This window comes from Peromyscus leucopus, chromosome 3 (assembly GCF_004664715.2).
Source record: "Peromyscus leucopus breed LL Stock chromosome 3, UCI_PerLeu_2.1, whole genome shotgun sequence".
Classification (NCBI taxonomy): Eukaryota; Metazoa; Chordata; class Mammalia; order Rodentia; family Cricetidae; genus Peromyscus; species Peromyscus leucopus.
The window spans coordinates 57460213-57474898 of record NC_051065.1 but is presented as its reverse complement, the minus strand read 5'-3'; the positions used below and the strand labels follow the sequence as shown (position 1 = coordinate 57474898).

General features: G+C 49.7%; 1 protein-coding gene across 1 annotated transcript; it reads left to right on the top strand.

Annotated features, from left to right (window-relative positions):
* Nucleotides 1–7329: 7329 nt before the first annotated feature.
* Cpa1 (carboxypeptidase A1) lies at nucleotides 7330–13314 on the top strand. Its single transcript, XM_028866173.2, has 10 exons — nucleotides 7330–7635; nucleotides 8050–8131; nucleotides 8568–8801; nucleotides 9021–9122; nucleotides 9628–9729; nucleotides 9896–10006; nucleotides 10411–10501; nucleotides 10961–11160; nucleotides 11644–11728; nucleotides 13045–13314. The coding sequence occupies exons 1-10, from the start codon at nucleotides 7571–7573 to the stop codon at nucleotides 13230–13232; spliced, it is 1260 nt and encodes a 419-aa protein (XP_028722006.1). The 5' UTR covers nucleotides 7330–7570; the 3' UTR covers nucleotides 13233–13314.
* The last annotated feature ends 1372 nt before the right edge of the window (nucleotides 13315–14686 follow it).

Here is a 14686-nt window from a genome sequence, read left to right as displayed (position 1 = left end):
TGGGCTAGAGAGTGAGTTTCAGGCCAGGTGCCAAAGCTACACAGAGAAACTCTGTCTTGAAAAACCAAAAAAAAAAAAAAAAAAAAAAAAAAAAAAAAATTCTGAGCAGAGGAAAAAAAATGTGTGTGTGTGTGTGTGTGTGTGTGTGTGTGTGTGTGTGTGTGTGTGTGTGTGTGTGTGTAGATCCTGCAGGTGAGAGACAAGGCCAAGGGCTATACAGCCTGTAACATGATGGCATATTGGCCATTAGATGGACATGCAAAAGACCAGCTGTGGAAGCCCCAGGACAGCCAGTGCATTTAACCCCAAAGAAGCTGGATTATCTGCAAGGAGGACCCAACAGTGGAGGAGGACAGAGCATCCTGGGTAAAGTTTCCACAAGAAGCTGAGCTGTTTTTATTTTTAAAGCTGGAAGTGGTTTAATCGAGCTGGAATTTCCAACCTGGAGTTTTCTGTTAGTGGAAATACAGGGTCATGGGCTGCATTAATATAAGCTATAGATAAATAAAATGAGCTCTGCTTCTTTCTGCACACTGAAGTGTGGTTATAACTTTTATGCCCTCTACACAAATATTTTTATTTTATCCTCATGGGAGAGTACATTACTGGTATTAATAAACTCATTTTTAAATTAAAAAAATTTTGAGGCAGAATCTCACTCTCTAGTTCAAGCTGACCTGGGACTCATTGGTGTGGTCTTGGCTTGCCTTCTACTCACAGCAATCCTCCTGCCTCAGCTCCTTGTGAACTATCACACCTGGCTCAATAAGCTCATTTTTAAGATAAGGGAAGCTGTTTCAGAGTATTTCAAAAGCTTTATAAGGCCACATAGAACTTGGTTTGTGTAAGTCTGAAACTTCTGTCCAGGCAGGCCACCAATGGCGGGGTCTGTGGAGACTGGTTTACCATGAAGGTATTAGGATTTTGTCTTCACGATTAACCAGCGTTTCCAGGGTGGGGCAAGTGAATCTACGGAGCTGGAGCAACATTGTCCTGGAGGTAGCAGGACTGGGCTGACAGGTGTTTTAGTAATGTGGTCTTAAGTTCTTGCCTAGCACTTACTATGGGCCACGCACAGCTCCCAGTGCATCATGGGATTCAACACATGGCTTCCTCTTAGCTGTCATAGGCGGAACTGTTAATAACCTTGTTTTCCATGAGAAGGCTCAGACTCAGAGATAAGAGCAGTTAAAGGGCAGACACACTATGGTAAGGCAGGGTGCACTGGCCCTCAGAGCCCAGGGTTCCTCACGCCCACACACCCTGAAGCTGCCTCACACTCAGTCTCCCGGAAGACGTCAGGAACCTGTTTTCACAACCAGGTTGGCAAGAACTCCGGTGCAGGGAAGAGTCCTACAAAAACTGTGCTTGATGGTGATGGGTAGAGGTGGTCTTTTGTTTGTTGTCTTTTGAGACAGGGTCTCACTGTGTAGACCACGTTGGTCTCAAACTTACAGAGAGATCCACCTGCCTCTGTCTCTGGGTTTGTATGGATATGGCCTTCAAAGGTCTCATTCTCAAAAGAAAAAAAAAGAATAAAATAAAATAAAAAACAAAAACAAACCAACCAAAAGAACAACAAAAAACAAATAACAACAACAAACAATGATTTAAAAATCCTACCCACGGTCACATGACCTGTTTTTGGCCCTCTTAGCCTCCCTCACAGCTCCGTCCCAGGTCTCCTATCTTGTCACACACTGCTGCTTCTCTCTGGAACATTCTTCCTCCCACTCTTTCCCTTTAAATTTCCTTATAAGCCTTGGCTGGAGGACTACCCTTTGGCCATAGATCATTGTCTCCCACAATCCTCCTTCCCAAGGCCTCATTTATCTCCTTTGAAGCAATGATCATTAGCAACTAATTGATTTTGTTTCCTTGTTCATCTTGGCTGGACTCAGACCCACGAGGGCAGGCACTCATCGGGCTGTTTGCTCTCCCTCAGCTCCAGCAGCCCCAGGCATATGAAAGACACTCGAGATTTGCGGAAGGACTGTCTCTTCCTCAGCCTCCCTCCATTAGTGCCCCCCACAAGTGACAGTGTAACAGAACTCACCTCACTATGGCCGAAATGGGTGGGGTTAATCTGACAGGGGCAGTCTAGGGCTGTCTCAGTGACTGTTTTTGAGGCACTGGGGACACAGACCCTTCTGATCTGTCTTGTCATTGGTGACACGGAGACATGTATATAACGGTGGGACACATGCAAGGAAATGTGCCACTGAGCAAACACCCTAGTGTGTGTTTACGTGCTGTAGATGCTTTAGCCCACGGCACGCCAGGCTTCATGGTACATGAATGTGGCAGGAACTGTCCTCTCAGTCCACAATGAAGAAGAAGACGAGATTAAGAACAAGAAAGTGTGACATCATCAAGAGACGTGGCAAACATAAGATGCTACCTCAGGATGCTGTTCAGTGATAGTTTGCTTGGCATGTTCAAGGCCCCAGGTCCAATCCCCAGCACTTCCAGAAAACCAACATCCCCGCAAACCCCAAGATATATGTGGTTGTCTCTGGAGTAACCTGACTACTGCTATACTTGAGATTTTTTTTTCTTTAATTAAGAAACAGAGCCGGGTGGCGTTGATGCATGCCTTTAGTCCCAGCCTGGTCTACAGAGCGAGATCCAGGACAGGCACCAAAACTACACGGAGAAACCCTGCCTCAAAAAACAAACTGTATTAGCCATCTTGTTGCTGTGATAAAATGTCACAACTAAAGGCAATTTACAGAAGAGTTTGTCTGAGCTCACAGTTCCAGAGGGAGAGTCTAGAATGGGGGTGAGGCATGCCAGCAGGGGGTGGGGGAATGGGGGGTGGGGGGGGGCTGGAGCAGGAGGCAAAGTGATCATATCTTCAACTGAAACACAAGCAGAGAGGGACCTGGAAGTGGGGAGAGCTTCTCAGAGCCTGCCCCCAGCGATGCGGGTCATCCAGCAAGGCTCCATCTCCCCAAGGTCCTACAGCCTTCCTGAACCACCAACAACGAGGTGACCACATGTTCAAATAAATGAGCCCAGTGAGGACATTTCTCATTCAAGCCACCACAAGCACATTCTAAAATGACAATAAAAAACCTGAGCTATGGGCTGGAGAGATGGATCCGAGGTTAAGAGCACTGGCTGCTCTTTTGGAGGTCCTGAGTTCAATTCCCAGCATCCATATGGTGGCTCACAACCATCTGTAATGAGATATGATGCCCTCTTCTAAAAAAATAAATAAAAAAATCTTTAAAAAAAAGTTTAAAAAAAAAACAAACCTGGGCTAGTCCACATAGGAACTGGAAACACAGGTGTTTACTCAAGTATTACGTGGCATATGTAACAGTCTGCACTATATCTGGACATCTGCTTGTGCCAATGTCCCCCCCAAACGCATGAGTGATGTGTTGCATTCCAGACTTTACGGTGGCCACAGTGATTGATATTAGGTGACTGGAAACTTCCAGCTCCGTTTCGTCTTGTGAGACCACTGTCAGTGGCTTTATGGGGAGTAGGGTTGAATTTTGACCTCCGTTTTCTAGATGGTGCCATTACCCCTCACACTGAACTGAATTCTAGGCAGGAAGAGCAGGGGGTGAAAGTGGGAGCCACTGAGTCTGTGGGTTTACATTCCTATCTTATGGCTTGGAACAGTGCCATGTGGCGCCACCCAAGCTACAAGGGAGGCTGGGAACTCTCTCTGCAGCTGGTCACATCCCTGCTTCAAATAAAAGCAGAGTCTGATAAGGAGGGAGGAAGGAAGAACGGATATTGCAAAGACACCCAATGGAGTCTGACAGCATCCATGGGGGACGGGAGCGTGGGAAGGGCCTCAGAACCAGTTTCTTGTTCTCGTTAACTGAAAACTCATAGAAGTTCCCAGATGTCCAAGCCAGCCCCCTTCATCCTGAAGTTACAAAGACTGGGGCTTCCGCGTCCTGAGATTTGCACAAGGCTCATGAGACTCTCGTGGCTGAGACACCACTAACTCCAGGAGATCGTGTAGTCTCAGCTGGTTTTAGGCCTGAGGGACCACCACCAGGTCCCAGTAAGCTCAGGTTTAAGTGCATTGACCAAGAGCTTAAGACTCAGATGCTCTGGGGCCAGAAAAATGATTTTAAGATTTCTCTTTTTTGTAAGCCTGAAACATCCCTCCCATTTTCTTGAATTTGTAAAGCTGAACAGAACCTTGCTTTTTCTACATCTTCCCCTCCCCGCTTCTTCCTTTTTCCAACAAGCTGTTCTTTTTAGGTATGTTTTTTCGTCCTTTTCACCCATAAAATTTATGAGCATTTATTTGAAAGTATAAAAAAATTGAAAAAACTGAAGGAGAAAGAGCGATTATACATATGGAAAGCCATAAGAACCACAGTGAATGTGCACAGTTATTACTTTCTTAAGAAAACAAACCAGCCCTCCAGTTTGGAATGTGAGCGGCTCGTGTGAGGCCAGCCAGAGGCAGAGGCCCAGGGTGAAGGGCCAATGCCCCCTATTCAGGAGTGCTGCCAGGTGCTGTTTCCATTCCCAGCCTCCCCCTCTCCCCCTGACCATTCCAACGAGAGACGGGAACACAGAGAAAATGACCGCAGAAAAAAAGGTCTAACACACTCCTTTAGAAAAGCAAGACGTCTGAAGCAATCAGTGCAGCCCAAGGAACTCTGGCCCTCAAAGAGTTTCCAAGCTGGTCTGGAGGGGCCATCAGGAAAAATCAGGGGGCCTGCTACAGAACAGGAAGAGAGGCCAGCCACAGGCAGGCCAGACCACACGGAGCCACAGAATGTGTTACCACTGTCCAAAAAATTCTCCCAAATACTCGGAGTCTGAGAACCAGAGAGCTAGACAGCTGTCCAAATCTGTCCTTCAGTGCCCCACTCCCCATCTTCCCAGAAGGGCTTTATCTGTCACCACGCCGCTTCCACTCCCAGCGTGGCCCCAGTTATGTTGGAACAAGGGCTGAGACGGTGCCTGTAAAGTGTTTCCAGGTGGCATCCATTTCCTAGGCTACAGCCGTGAGTCCTGCCACCAACTGTCCCTGTTTTCCATGGGCCCCTGGTTCGTGCCACATTGCCAACCTCCTCGTGCCTTGCCCTCCCATCCCCATAAGCTGCCTGAACTGGGCCAGGCCTGCCCCATCACCAGAGACAGGCTAACGGTGGGGAACTCCAACCTCCTCAGCCTTCCAAAGTCAGTACTAGCCACAGCCACTAGAAATAATGACATGGGCCTCCGGAGCCTGGGGTCGGGCCAGCGCCTTGCTAGCTTCTTGCCCTGGTCTGCAGTTGACCTCCTGCTCTTCCAAGCACAGCTAAGCTCTGTGGTTCTCATCCCTTTCCCGGGCCCCCAGCCCACCTCCCTCAACTTCCTGAGCAGAGGGAAGACCACAGGGGAAATGTTCATAAAATTGTACTTGGGATACAAAAGGGAAACACATTATAGAAAACAGGAAAGGCGGATGTGGTGTTGACGCTTGTGTCCTTCATGAGGAAACACATTAAGTCTGCGCTCTCGGAGCTTCTGTTGCTGGGGCCCGGAGTCCCTGATGCTCCCTTGGGCTCCGCAGAAGCACTCTGTCCCTCCAACTTCTCATGGGAGTGCGCCTCTGCCTATTTCTTTGTCACGGGCAAAAATCTGGGCTTTGAGGGAACACTCCCGAAGGATATGACATTGGAATGTCTCTCTTCAGGGGGCCCTTTCTCCAGATTTCCGTCCCGCCCTCACTTCTGGAAACATGTGCCTCAGCCATTGTACAGTGATAACTTGGCATCTTCAAAATAACAGACGGGCTTCACGGAACAGTTATAAGGCAATACTGAAGGAGGGTGAGGATGGGACCTTGTTATCCCAAACTCCCACACAAGCTCAAGCCCAATGACTTTGCCACACTAAAGCCTCAGCAAAATGTGGCGCCTCCAACCAACACTGCCCTGGCCACCCCATTGCCAGTCCGATCCCCTCGGTGGCTTCCGACTGCCCAGAGACCTGACAAGGCTCTCTTTGCCTTTCCTAGGTATGTTTCCACGGCTTGATGTTAAAATACAAAAGAAATCCAAGTGTTGTGGAGTTTTCACTTGTGACGGCTGGAGGGCCCACAGAGGTCACCTTGGTTATCTACTCGTGGGCACCTCCACACCCTCCCATCCCATTTTGTTCTCTTCTGAAGTTAGAGAATGTCTTTGCAGTATCTTTCTTTCTGTTCATTTGTTTGTTTGTTACATATAGCGGGAAAGCAACTTAAAGCTTGAATGGGGAAAAAAATGGAGTTTGTTGGTACTCCCTGGAACTAGGTCCACCTGAGCTGCGACTTCCAAGTGAGGAATGAGACTATAAATAGATTAAAAATAAAGACAAAGTGATGCCTCCCAATGAACCACACCTGAGCTTATGCTCTGGCCTCGACATGCACAAACATACGACCACACCCAACCCAGCAACGCACCCCGTTATGAGTGCAGGTGCTGAGGCAGAATGGTTCTGCCTCTTGTTCCTGTCTATAGGCAACCATCACCTGTCCATCCCAAGCCACAAGCCACAGGCTGAAAAACAACTTATTTACACAAAACATCACCACCTAGGAACTTACCAAGTTAAATCGGGAACATTTGGCTTCATGGGCATTTCAAAGCTATCAGAAACAAAACCAAAAACAAACAAACCAACAAAAACGGGTCTGTGAGCTTATCATACACAGCAATGAACCACACAATCCCTTCACCTGGCTCAAAAATAAAGAGGGATACCAAATACTGGGTGGGGGATAGTGGTACTCACGACTCTTATCTGATCATCACGTACATGTGTTATGGTATGGGCAGGAAAGAAGCTATTGAGTCTCTTCCTGGATTTTCTGTTCGGCATTATCTCCCTGCTTGACATGGTCAACCTCCATTTCGTCATCCGGACTCAGAAAGCTTAGAGCCAGCTCAGGACCTTGATCCAGCTTAGCATTTGGCAGCCCTGGGCCTGAACAGCTCTGTAACAGGGCTAGCTATATTAATATCTTATCTCACCACCTGCATCCGATCCTGCCTTTACTAAGGTCCCTCTGAACTCAGAAGCTACTTTAACTCTTTGGGGGAATCGCTCTAGTATTGTGTGGAATGTAATGTGTGATCACAGAGTTAGTAGTGGCCATCAGGAAGAATCTGTGTTTGCCAATGGCCATGAATATTGAGTGAAATCCATAGTTGGTGAATTGAAGCCAATGAAATTGATATAACTTGTGCATTTATTGTTACCCAATAAATCCTAAGACTGTGGAAAAGCACAAATATGTCTGTTCTTCTTTCTGACATAGTGCACCAACAACAAGGTACCTGGGGCTGTGGGAAGCCGGGCGAGTGATCCCAGCTGGGAGGCCCGAGGCCCAGCTGACCGTCACGGTCAAGGGTGGAAGCCTGGCTTATCTCTCCACCTGCCTCGTTCCCTACCACTTTATCAGGAAGAACGAGAAGGTGCCACAGTTTGGAGCTCTCACCTCTCCCTCCCCGTGGGACCGGATCCAGATGTGAGGGGAACAGTCCCCAGGGACCCCTGTCAGCGTTTAAAAGGCCTCAGACCTCAGCCTGGGCCTCAGCTCGACCTCCCCAACATGTGGAAGCTGCTGATTTTGAGTGTGCTGTTGGAGGCCGTCTTTGGAAATGAGAACTTTGTGGGGTAGGGGTGTGGAGAGGAGGGGGTGTCCTAAAGGGTGATGAAAGGTCTCTCCTCAAGTTGGTGTCGGGAAAGGATAGACAGACAAGTGGAAACACAGCCAGAGAAGACAAACCGACACCACCCTGGGACAGCAGCCTGGTTGGGAGGGCAGGGCTTGGAAGGGCCCAGCTTCTTCTGGGCCCTGAAAGAGTTGAGCTCTGAGAAAAAATTTTTAGAAGGAGAAAGAGGAGGTCTGGTTGGCTTGGAGATAAACTAGTCTAAATTGTGATGGGGAAGTCTAGAAGCTTCCAAACACGAGAGAGATGTGAGGAAGTTCAGGTCTCCCATTGCTCAGACCCCCTTGCACCTCTACGGGCCCAGCCTGGGAAGTGTTGGGGTGTCTCCAGTTCTCAGGGCCCCTCCTGCTCTGCCCAGGCACCAGGTTCTCCGAATCTCTGCAGCCAATGAAGCCCAGGTGCAGAAAGTGAAGGAGCTGGAGGATTTGGAGCATCTGCAGGTTAGCAATTCAATGCAGGCCTCCCTGGGGACCCAAGGACCACCTCAGGTCCCCACAGCTGCCCATGGTCAGTCCCTGGGCTCTGACCCAGCCTCGCCACAAAGAGCCATGAGACTGAGCTGTTGAGAAATGACTTTAGACCCCCAGATTCAGATCTTGGCAGCTTTGAGAATCTGGTGGCATGTCAGGACCTCTCCCCCACTTCCTCTGTCTGCCTCGTCCCCCTCAAAGCCTCTCCATTCTGGCCGTTTCCTGACCACACTGGACTTAGTCCATTTCCCAAGCTTTCTCCATTCTTTCTCTGCTCCCACACCCCTGCATCACCTCCTGCCATGTGGGGGCTTCTAGTGCCAATGCCCCTTCTCTGGCTCTCCCCCTTTCTGCCCTGGTTGGCGCCTCTACCCCCTCTAACGGTGCCGCCGCCTGTTCTTCCTAGTTGGACTTCTGGCGAGACCCTGTCCGGCCTGGAATCCCCATCGATGTCCGAGTGCCCTTCACCAGTATCCAGTCTGTCAAAGTCTTCCTGGAATCTCACGGTATCAACTATGAGATCATGATTGAAGACATTCAGACACTGCTGGATGAGGAACAGAAGCAGATGTCTGCCTTCCAGGCCAGGGCCCTGTCCACCAAAACCTTCAATTATGCCACCTATCATACCCTGGATGAGGTGAGGACAGCCCTGGAAGATTCTGTCCAGAGCAGCATACTTTGCTTCCTGGTTGGCAAGGCTGATCTGGCTGTGGGTAATCCATGCTGTTTCTGTGTGGCCGCTGTGGTCAATTGTGACAGCCCAGCACTACAGGGCTGCTAAGGGAGGCGTCTGGATTCCCAGAATCCATTTAGTCTCTCCTTCTCTCCTTTTCTTCTTTCTGATTTCTGATCTCAGATCTATGAATTCATGGACTTGCTGGTGACAGAGAACCCACAGCTTGTAAGCAAGATTCAGATCGGCAACACTTTTGAAGGTCGCCCCATTTATGTACTGAAGGTAACAGAAGCCCACCTGTAGACAAGGGTATGCATATAAATGAGCCCCCATGTGGACCTCCATGTAAGGGTGTGGATTACACATCTTATAGACACACAAGGGAATGCACTGTTCTATACAGTCCCTGTGCAGATATGTGGGAAGGTCTGAGCATCCATACTGGCGTAGGTGGCCATATGCATGTATGCAAAGTTTGAGATGACCCAAGTGTTACCAGTCAAGAGTTGCACTATGAGAAGTATTGTGGAGTCCTGACATCCAGATAACATGTTTTCCTGCTGACTTCCTACAGTGCACTATCCAAGCATCAGAATAAGGCCAGGACCTGGAAGTCTGTAGGGTCCCTGTCTGGTGCCTGACCCTATAACCCCACAAAGTCTAGTCCCCACAGCAGCCTCCCTCGACTTTAGGTATATAGAGAGCTGGTGGCTTCTGGCCAAGGTGGAGGGGATGAACCGAGGCCTGGGTGGAAAGTTGTCCTTTACCTATTTCCCTGCCTCTTCAGTTCAGCACTGGAGGGACCAACCGCCCAGCCATCTGGATCGACACTGGCATCCATTCCCGGGAATGGGTCACCCAGGCCAGCGGCGTCTGGTTCGCAAAAAAGGTGAAGCTGGGGGATGAGGGGGCTCTTGCTTGCTGGGGAACTGGTGTGCACAGGCCACGGGAGGCTGGACCTCCCCTTCCCAGAGGCAGTGGCCACAAAGGGAGGCCGGGGAATGTGTCCATTGTGCCAGTTTGGCTAACACACTACCTTCTCCCTCACCCACCAGATCACTGAAGACTACGGCCAAGACGCGGCTTTCACCGCCATTCTTGACAACATGGACATCTTCCTGGAGATTGTCACCAACCCTGATGGTTTTGCCTACACCCACAAAACGGTACAGACTACCTCTTGTTCCCTAGGACAGCAGGATGTACCTTTGAGTCCCACAAGTGACCCCCTCAGTGGAGGAAGGGGCAGGCAGGCCTGTCCTCATGGAAGTGGGTCTCTCAGCCTAGGCACCATTGCCATCTTAGACTGATGATTCTTTGTTGTTGAGGACTATCTGGGCAGGTACTGAATAGCCTCTTCGCCTACCCATTAGGTTCCAGTAGCAACTCCTCAGTCAGTCATAACACAGAACACCTCCAGACACTGTAAAATGTCCTGGAGGCGCCAATATTGCCCTGGGTTGAGACCCTTGCTGCGGCCCGGATCCTCATTTCCATAGCAGCTTTTATCCTGTGGCAAACGTCACAGCCGACAGTGCTGGTCCCTGGCTCATCCTCTTTCCTTCTTCAGAATCGCATGTGGCGCAAGACTCGATCACGCACACAGGGCTCGCTCTGTGTTGGGGTGGACCCCAACAGGAACTGGGACGCTGGCTTTGGGCGTAAGACTTCCTCTGGGGCAGGGATGGGACAGCGTGGCTTCTTGCCCTCCTTTTCCACTACCGCTTTCTGGACCCAGCAGTGAGGAAGAGTGTGGGTTCTTGGCTCTGCCTGAGGGTTTTCTGGGTTGGAGGTGGCACTCAGGGACTTGGGCCCTCGTTTGTAGGAAGAATTGGAATTTGGGTCTGAGAGCTTCTCTTGGAGATGTCTAAATACCAACTCTGGCCTTCCTTGGCCATGCCCCTGTGTAAACTGGTTTCTGTTCCACCCAAACCTGGCTAGAAAAGGAGGCAGGGCTCCAGGTGATGTGATGACTGGCTGTTCCTTAAGCCGGGGGAAGGGGTGAGGTCTCCCTGCACCCCACTTCTACCTGACTCCATGAAGTGTACTAGAAGCCGTGGAAGTTGTGGAAGCCACATCACTTGGGCTAAGACCTAGCTGTCTCCTCTGCCTTCCCACAGTGGCCGGAGCAAGCAGCAACCCCTGCTCGGACACTTACCATGGCAAGTTTGCCAACTCTGAAGTAGAGGTCAAGTCCATCGTGGACTTTGTGACAAACCATGGGAACATCAAGGCCTTCATCTCCATCCACAGCTACTCTCAGCTCCTTCTCTACCCCTACGGCTACACGTCAGAACCAGCCCCCGACAAGGAAGAGCTGGTGGGTGATGACCCCACTTGCCCTTTGTCCAGGCTCCTTCTGTGTCCCCACTTTTAGGAACCTGGGTTTCACCCCTCAGAGCTGATTAAGGGCTAAGAGCCTACCAGTGTCCCTGGTGCCCAGAGTCTCCTGATGATCTGGGACGTCTGGCTGGATGATTGGTGTTGACCGACTTCGTTTGCTGGGAAACAGTAGCACAGTGTGGCCGAGTCACCTCTGTCGCAGGACAGAGCAAGAGGCGAGGCTAGACCCTGAATCCGTGAACTCCACCTGGAGCTGCGGTGTTACCGGAGGGAAGACGTGGACCAGCCATCTGGAGGAGATGGAGGGATCATACTGCTGTGATAGTGTAGGGCTGACCTTAAGGGCAGGCCCCATGTCCTTGGCCAGGGGCCTGATTAGCTGGTGCCTACTCCTGGGCCACCCTGACAGTACTTGGGCTCCCCTGGCCCTGACAGTGGCTCTGCTGGATCTTTCCTCCAGGATCAGCTAGCTAAGTCTGCTGTGACGGCCTTGACATCTCTGTATGGGACCAAGTACAAGTATGGCAGCATCATCGATACAATCTGTAAGTTACTGGTGGCCCAGAAACCGGCATTAGCTGGCTTTTCTTGCTTCAGGTGCTCAGATCTGGGAGTCGCTGGCTGAACCCTTCAGAGGGTGAACAGTGCCTTTTCCTGATATGAACTCTGTCTTTTCTGACACTGTTCAGTAGGCTCCTCTGAGCACATTTGTCCTCTTATCTTGAGGTTACATCTGGATCCCTGCACGGATGAGGTGGAACTCTGATGGGATTTATAGGTCACCATAAAATTCTGTTTAAGAAACGCCTTTCCACCCCTTCCTTCCACGGTTCATGAGATGTCCTTGGGGGGTCACTGCCACATGCACTCGGAATACAGTCGGTGCGTGTTTACTGAGCACCTGCACCGCACCAGGCCTCGGCTTGTGTGCTTGGAGTAGAGAGTGAATAAAACGAGCAAACACCATCCAGGCAGGAGGCCTGCCCATGTGCTTAGAAACCACAGTGGATTAAGTGAGAGATGGAGGGGGAACAGCAGAGCAGGCCAGGGGCATCAGGAGTACTGGGGTGGAGGCTGAATACCAGGGTAAGAGGCAGGCTTGCAGACAGAGAGGAATTTGGGCTAGTGCTGAAGGAAATGAAGGGAAGCCAGGAGAGGCCATCTGTCTAGGTAATAGGCCTCTAGGCTTTCTAGAGTAAAGGCTGTGCTCTGTGATGTGGTGTGGGGTATTTGGGGAATTTTTTGCCTCAAAAAATTTGCCTGGCAGGCAAAAGCAGGCCAAGGTGCCAAGGCGGGAGAGCGGCACACCACCTCACACACTTCCGTCCAGTGGGCCCAGGTTTTAGGTGGGTAGTGGGCTGCAGTGAGATCCCAGGCTTTCTTTGGAAACAGTTCCTAAGCCGAGTCCAATGATGTTTGCTGCATTTAGTGTCCCGAAGTAAAATTCTACTGTGCAGCCCACCCCCCTTCCCCACTGCCCAGTTCAACACAAGCAGCTTTGTCAGCCAGCGTGTGCTGCAAAGTCATGGAGATTTCCCTCTAGAAGACAGGCAAGAGGCTTTGCCTTGACCAGGAGCCCCTGGAGATTGACTCCTGGTTACCCAAGGGTGGGTCTCTGGCGTAGCTAGAGGTGTCGTTGAGGTGACTGTTGGGTGGAGACCATTTCCAGACAGGCGTTTGCAGTTGGTGGTCTCCTGGTTTAGACCCAGCAGGGGTTTCCTGGAAACCCACTGTGTGTCAACAGCAGCCTCCAGAAGACACAGACTCTATTTGGCACTACACAAGGCTTGGGCGTTGGTGCTCAGTCCATGTCGATATTTGCAGTGATCAACCCTTACACTCATCTTTGTTCCTACCCCAGATCAAGCCAGTGGGAGCACTGTTGACTGGACCTACAGCCAGGGCATCAAGTATTCTTTCACTTTTGAGTTGCGGGACACTGGGCTCCGAGGCTTCTTGCTGCCTGCCTCCCAGATCATCCCCACAGCTGAGGAGACATGGCTGGCCCTTCTAACCATCATGGACCACACCTTCAAACACCCATACTAAAGCAGCGCTTTGCCCCCTACCCCTCCCTTCTCCCTAGCCCCATCTGGGCAACTCAATAAAATTGATTGTACAAGAAAAAGAACCTTGGGGTGTTGTGTGGGGAATGCACATGGAGTGCCCACTTTTTTACCTGAGGCAGAAGTGATTAAGTTCCTGCAGGTCTCAATGAAAATGTATGGTGGATGAACTAGATGACCCCTAAATTCTCTGGCATCCAAGAGGCAGTGGGGTGGTTTGTTCATATCTTAGTGGCAGGTAACAGCCACAGCTGCTAACCAAATGCCTGGCACCCCATGGTGAAGAGGAATTCAGCATGTACAGCAGTCTAGCTGATGGTATCCATTCATCTTTAAAAGCAGTAACCTGGAGTATAGAATATAATAATCCTAGTGGCCACTGCTGCCCAAAGGCGATGTTGCAGGTGAATCAAACAGATCACTATAAGCACAACGTGGCTTCCCACTACAGAATTACATTGGAAGAAAACACTGATGTGAAATGAAATCATTTACTGAAGATAAAGATTGAATGTCCAGCCAGGGACATTGAGTAACTGTAGCGTATTGAGGACACTTTACCAGGAAGGGTAGAAACAGCTTACATTTTGTTTGCCAAATCCTCTGCTGCCTCTTGTTTCTGTCCCCCACTTTCCCATTTTCCTGTCCTACCCCTCTCTGAAAAGCTGACCTTCCTTGGCACGGTGACCCTCAGGCCAGCACATTTACCAACTGGCTTCACAAGACAGGGCGTTACCACCTTCTTTAAAGCAAGAATTGACCTTGGTTTCCTCTGTGTCTCTTGGATGTGAATGTGGAGTTGGGGGACAATGACGCAGAAAGATGCAGGTAGACAGGCTGGGGTGAGATTGGTGGCCTGTCCCTTTTTCTGCCATGTAGATTTCAAGATGCTTCCAGCACCAGAGTTAAGTCTTGTCTTTTCCATAAAAAATGGCCTGAAGGTCAAAAAGCCTTTCATCTTACGAGTTCTATTTTTAATACTGTTTTTCCTACCAAATATTCTAAAAATTAGAATGAGGCTGATTACACATAAATGTCTGCATACTAAGATTAGGAGACAAGGTGAAAAGGTCTTTCCAGCCAGGCATGTGGTATACAGCCCTGCAATTCCAGCATGAAGGGGGCAGAGGCAGGAGGATTTGAGTTTGGACCCAGCCTCAGGCTACTCAGAAAGACCCTGTCTCAAACAACAGCAAAAAAAAAAAAAAAAAAAAAAAAAGGTAGTTTAGACTGAAGATCTGGTTAGACTCCCTTATCTTTTGGAAAGTTTTCCCCCTCAAGCCGCGTGACAAGAGACAAAGCTGCTTAGTTTGACCAAGCAAGAAGTTAGTTACCAGCTTAATACACACTGGTAAGAAAAAATTATTAGGTTAGTATGATGACATTATTTTATAAATAACAGATGGTAGAACTCAATTTAAAATGAACTGTGCTCTC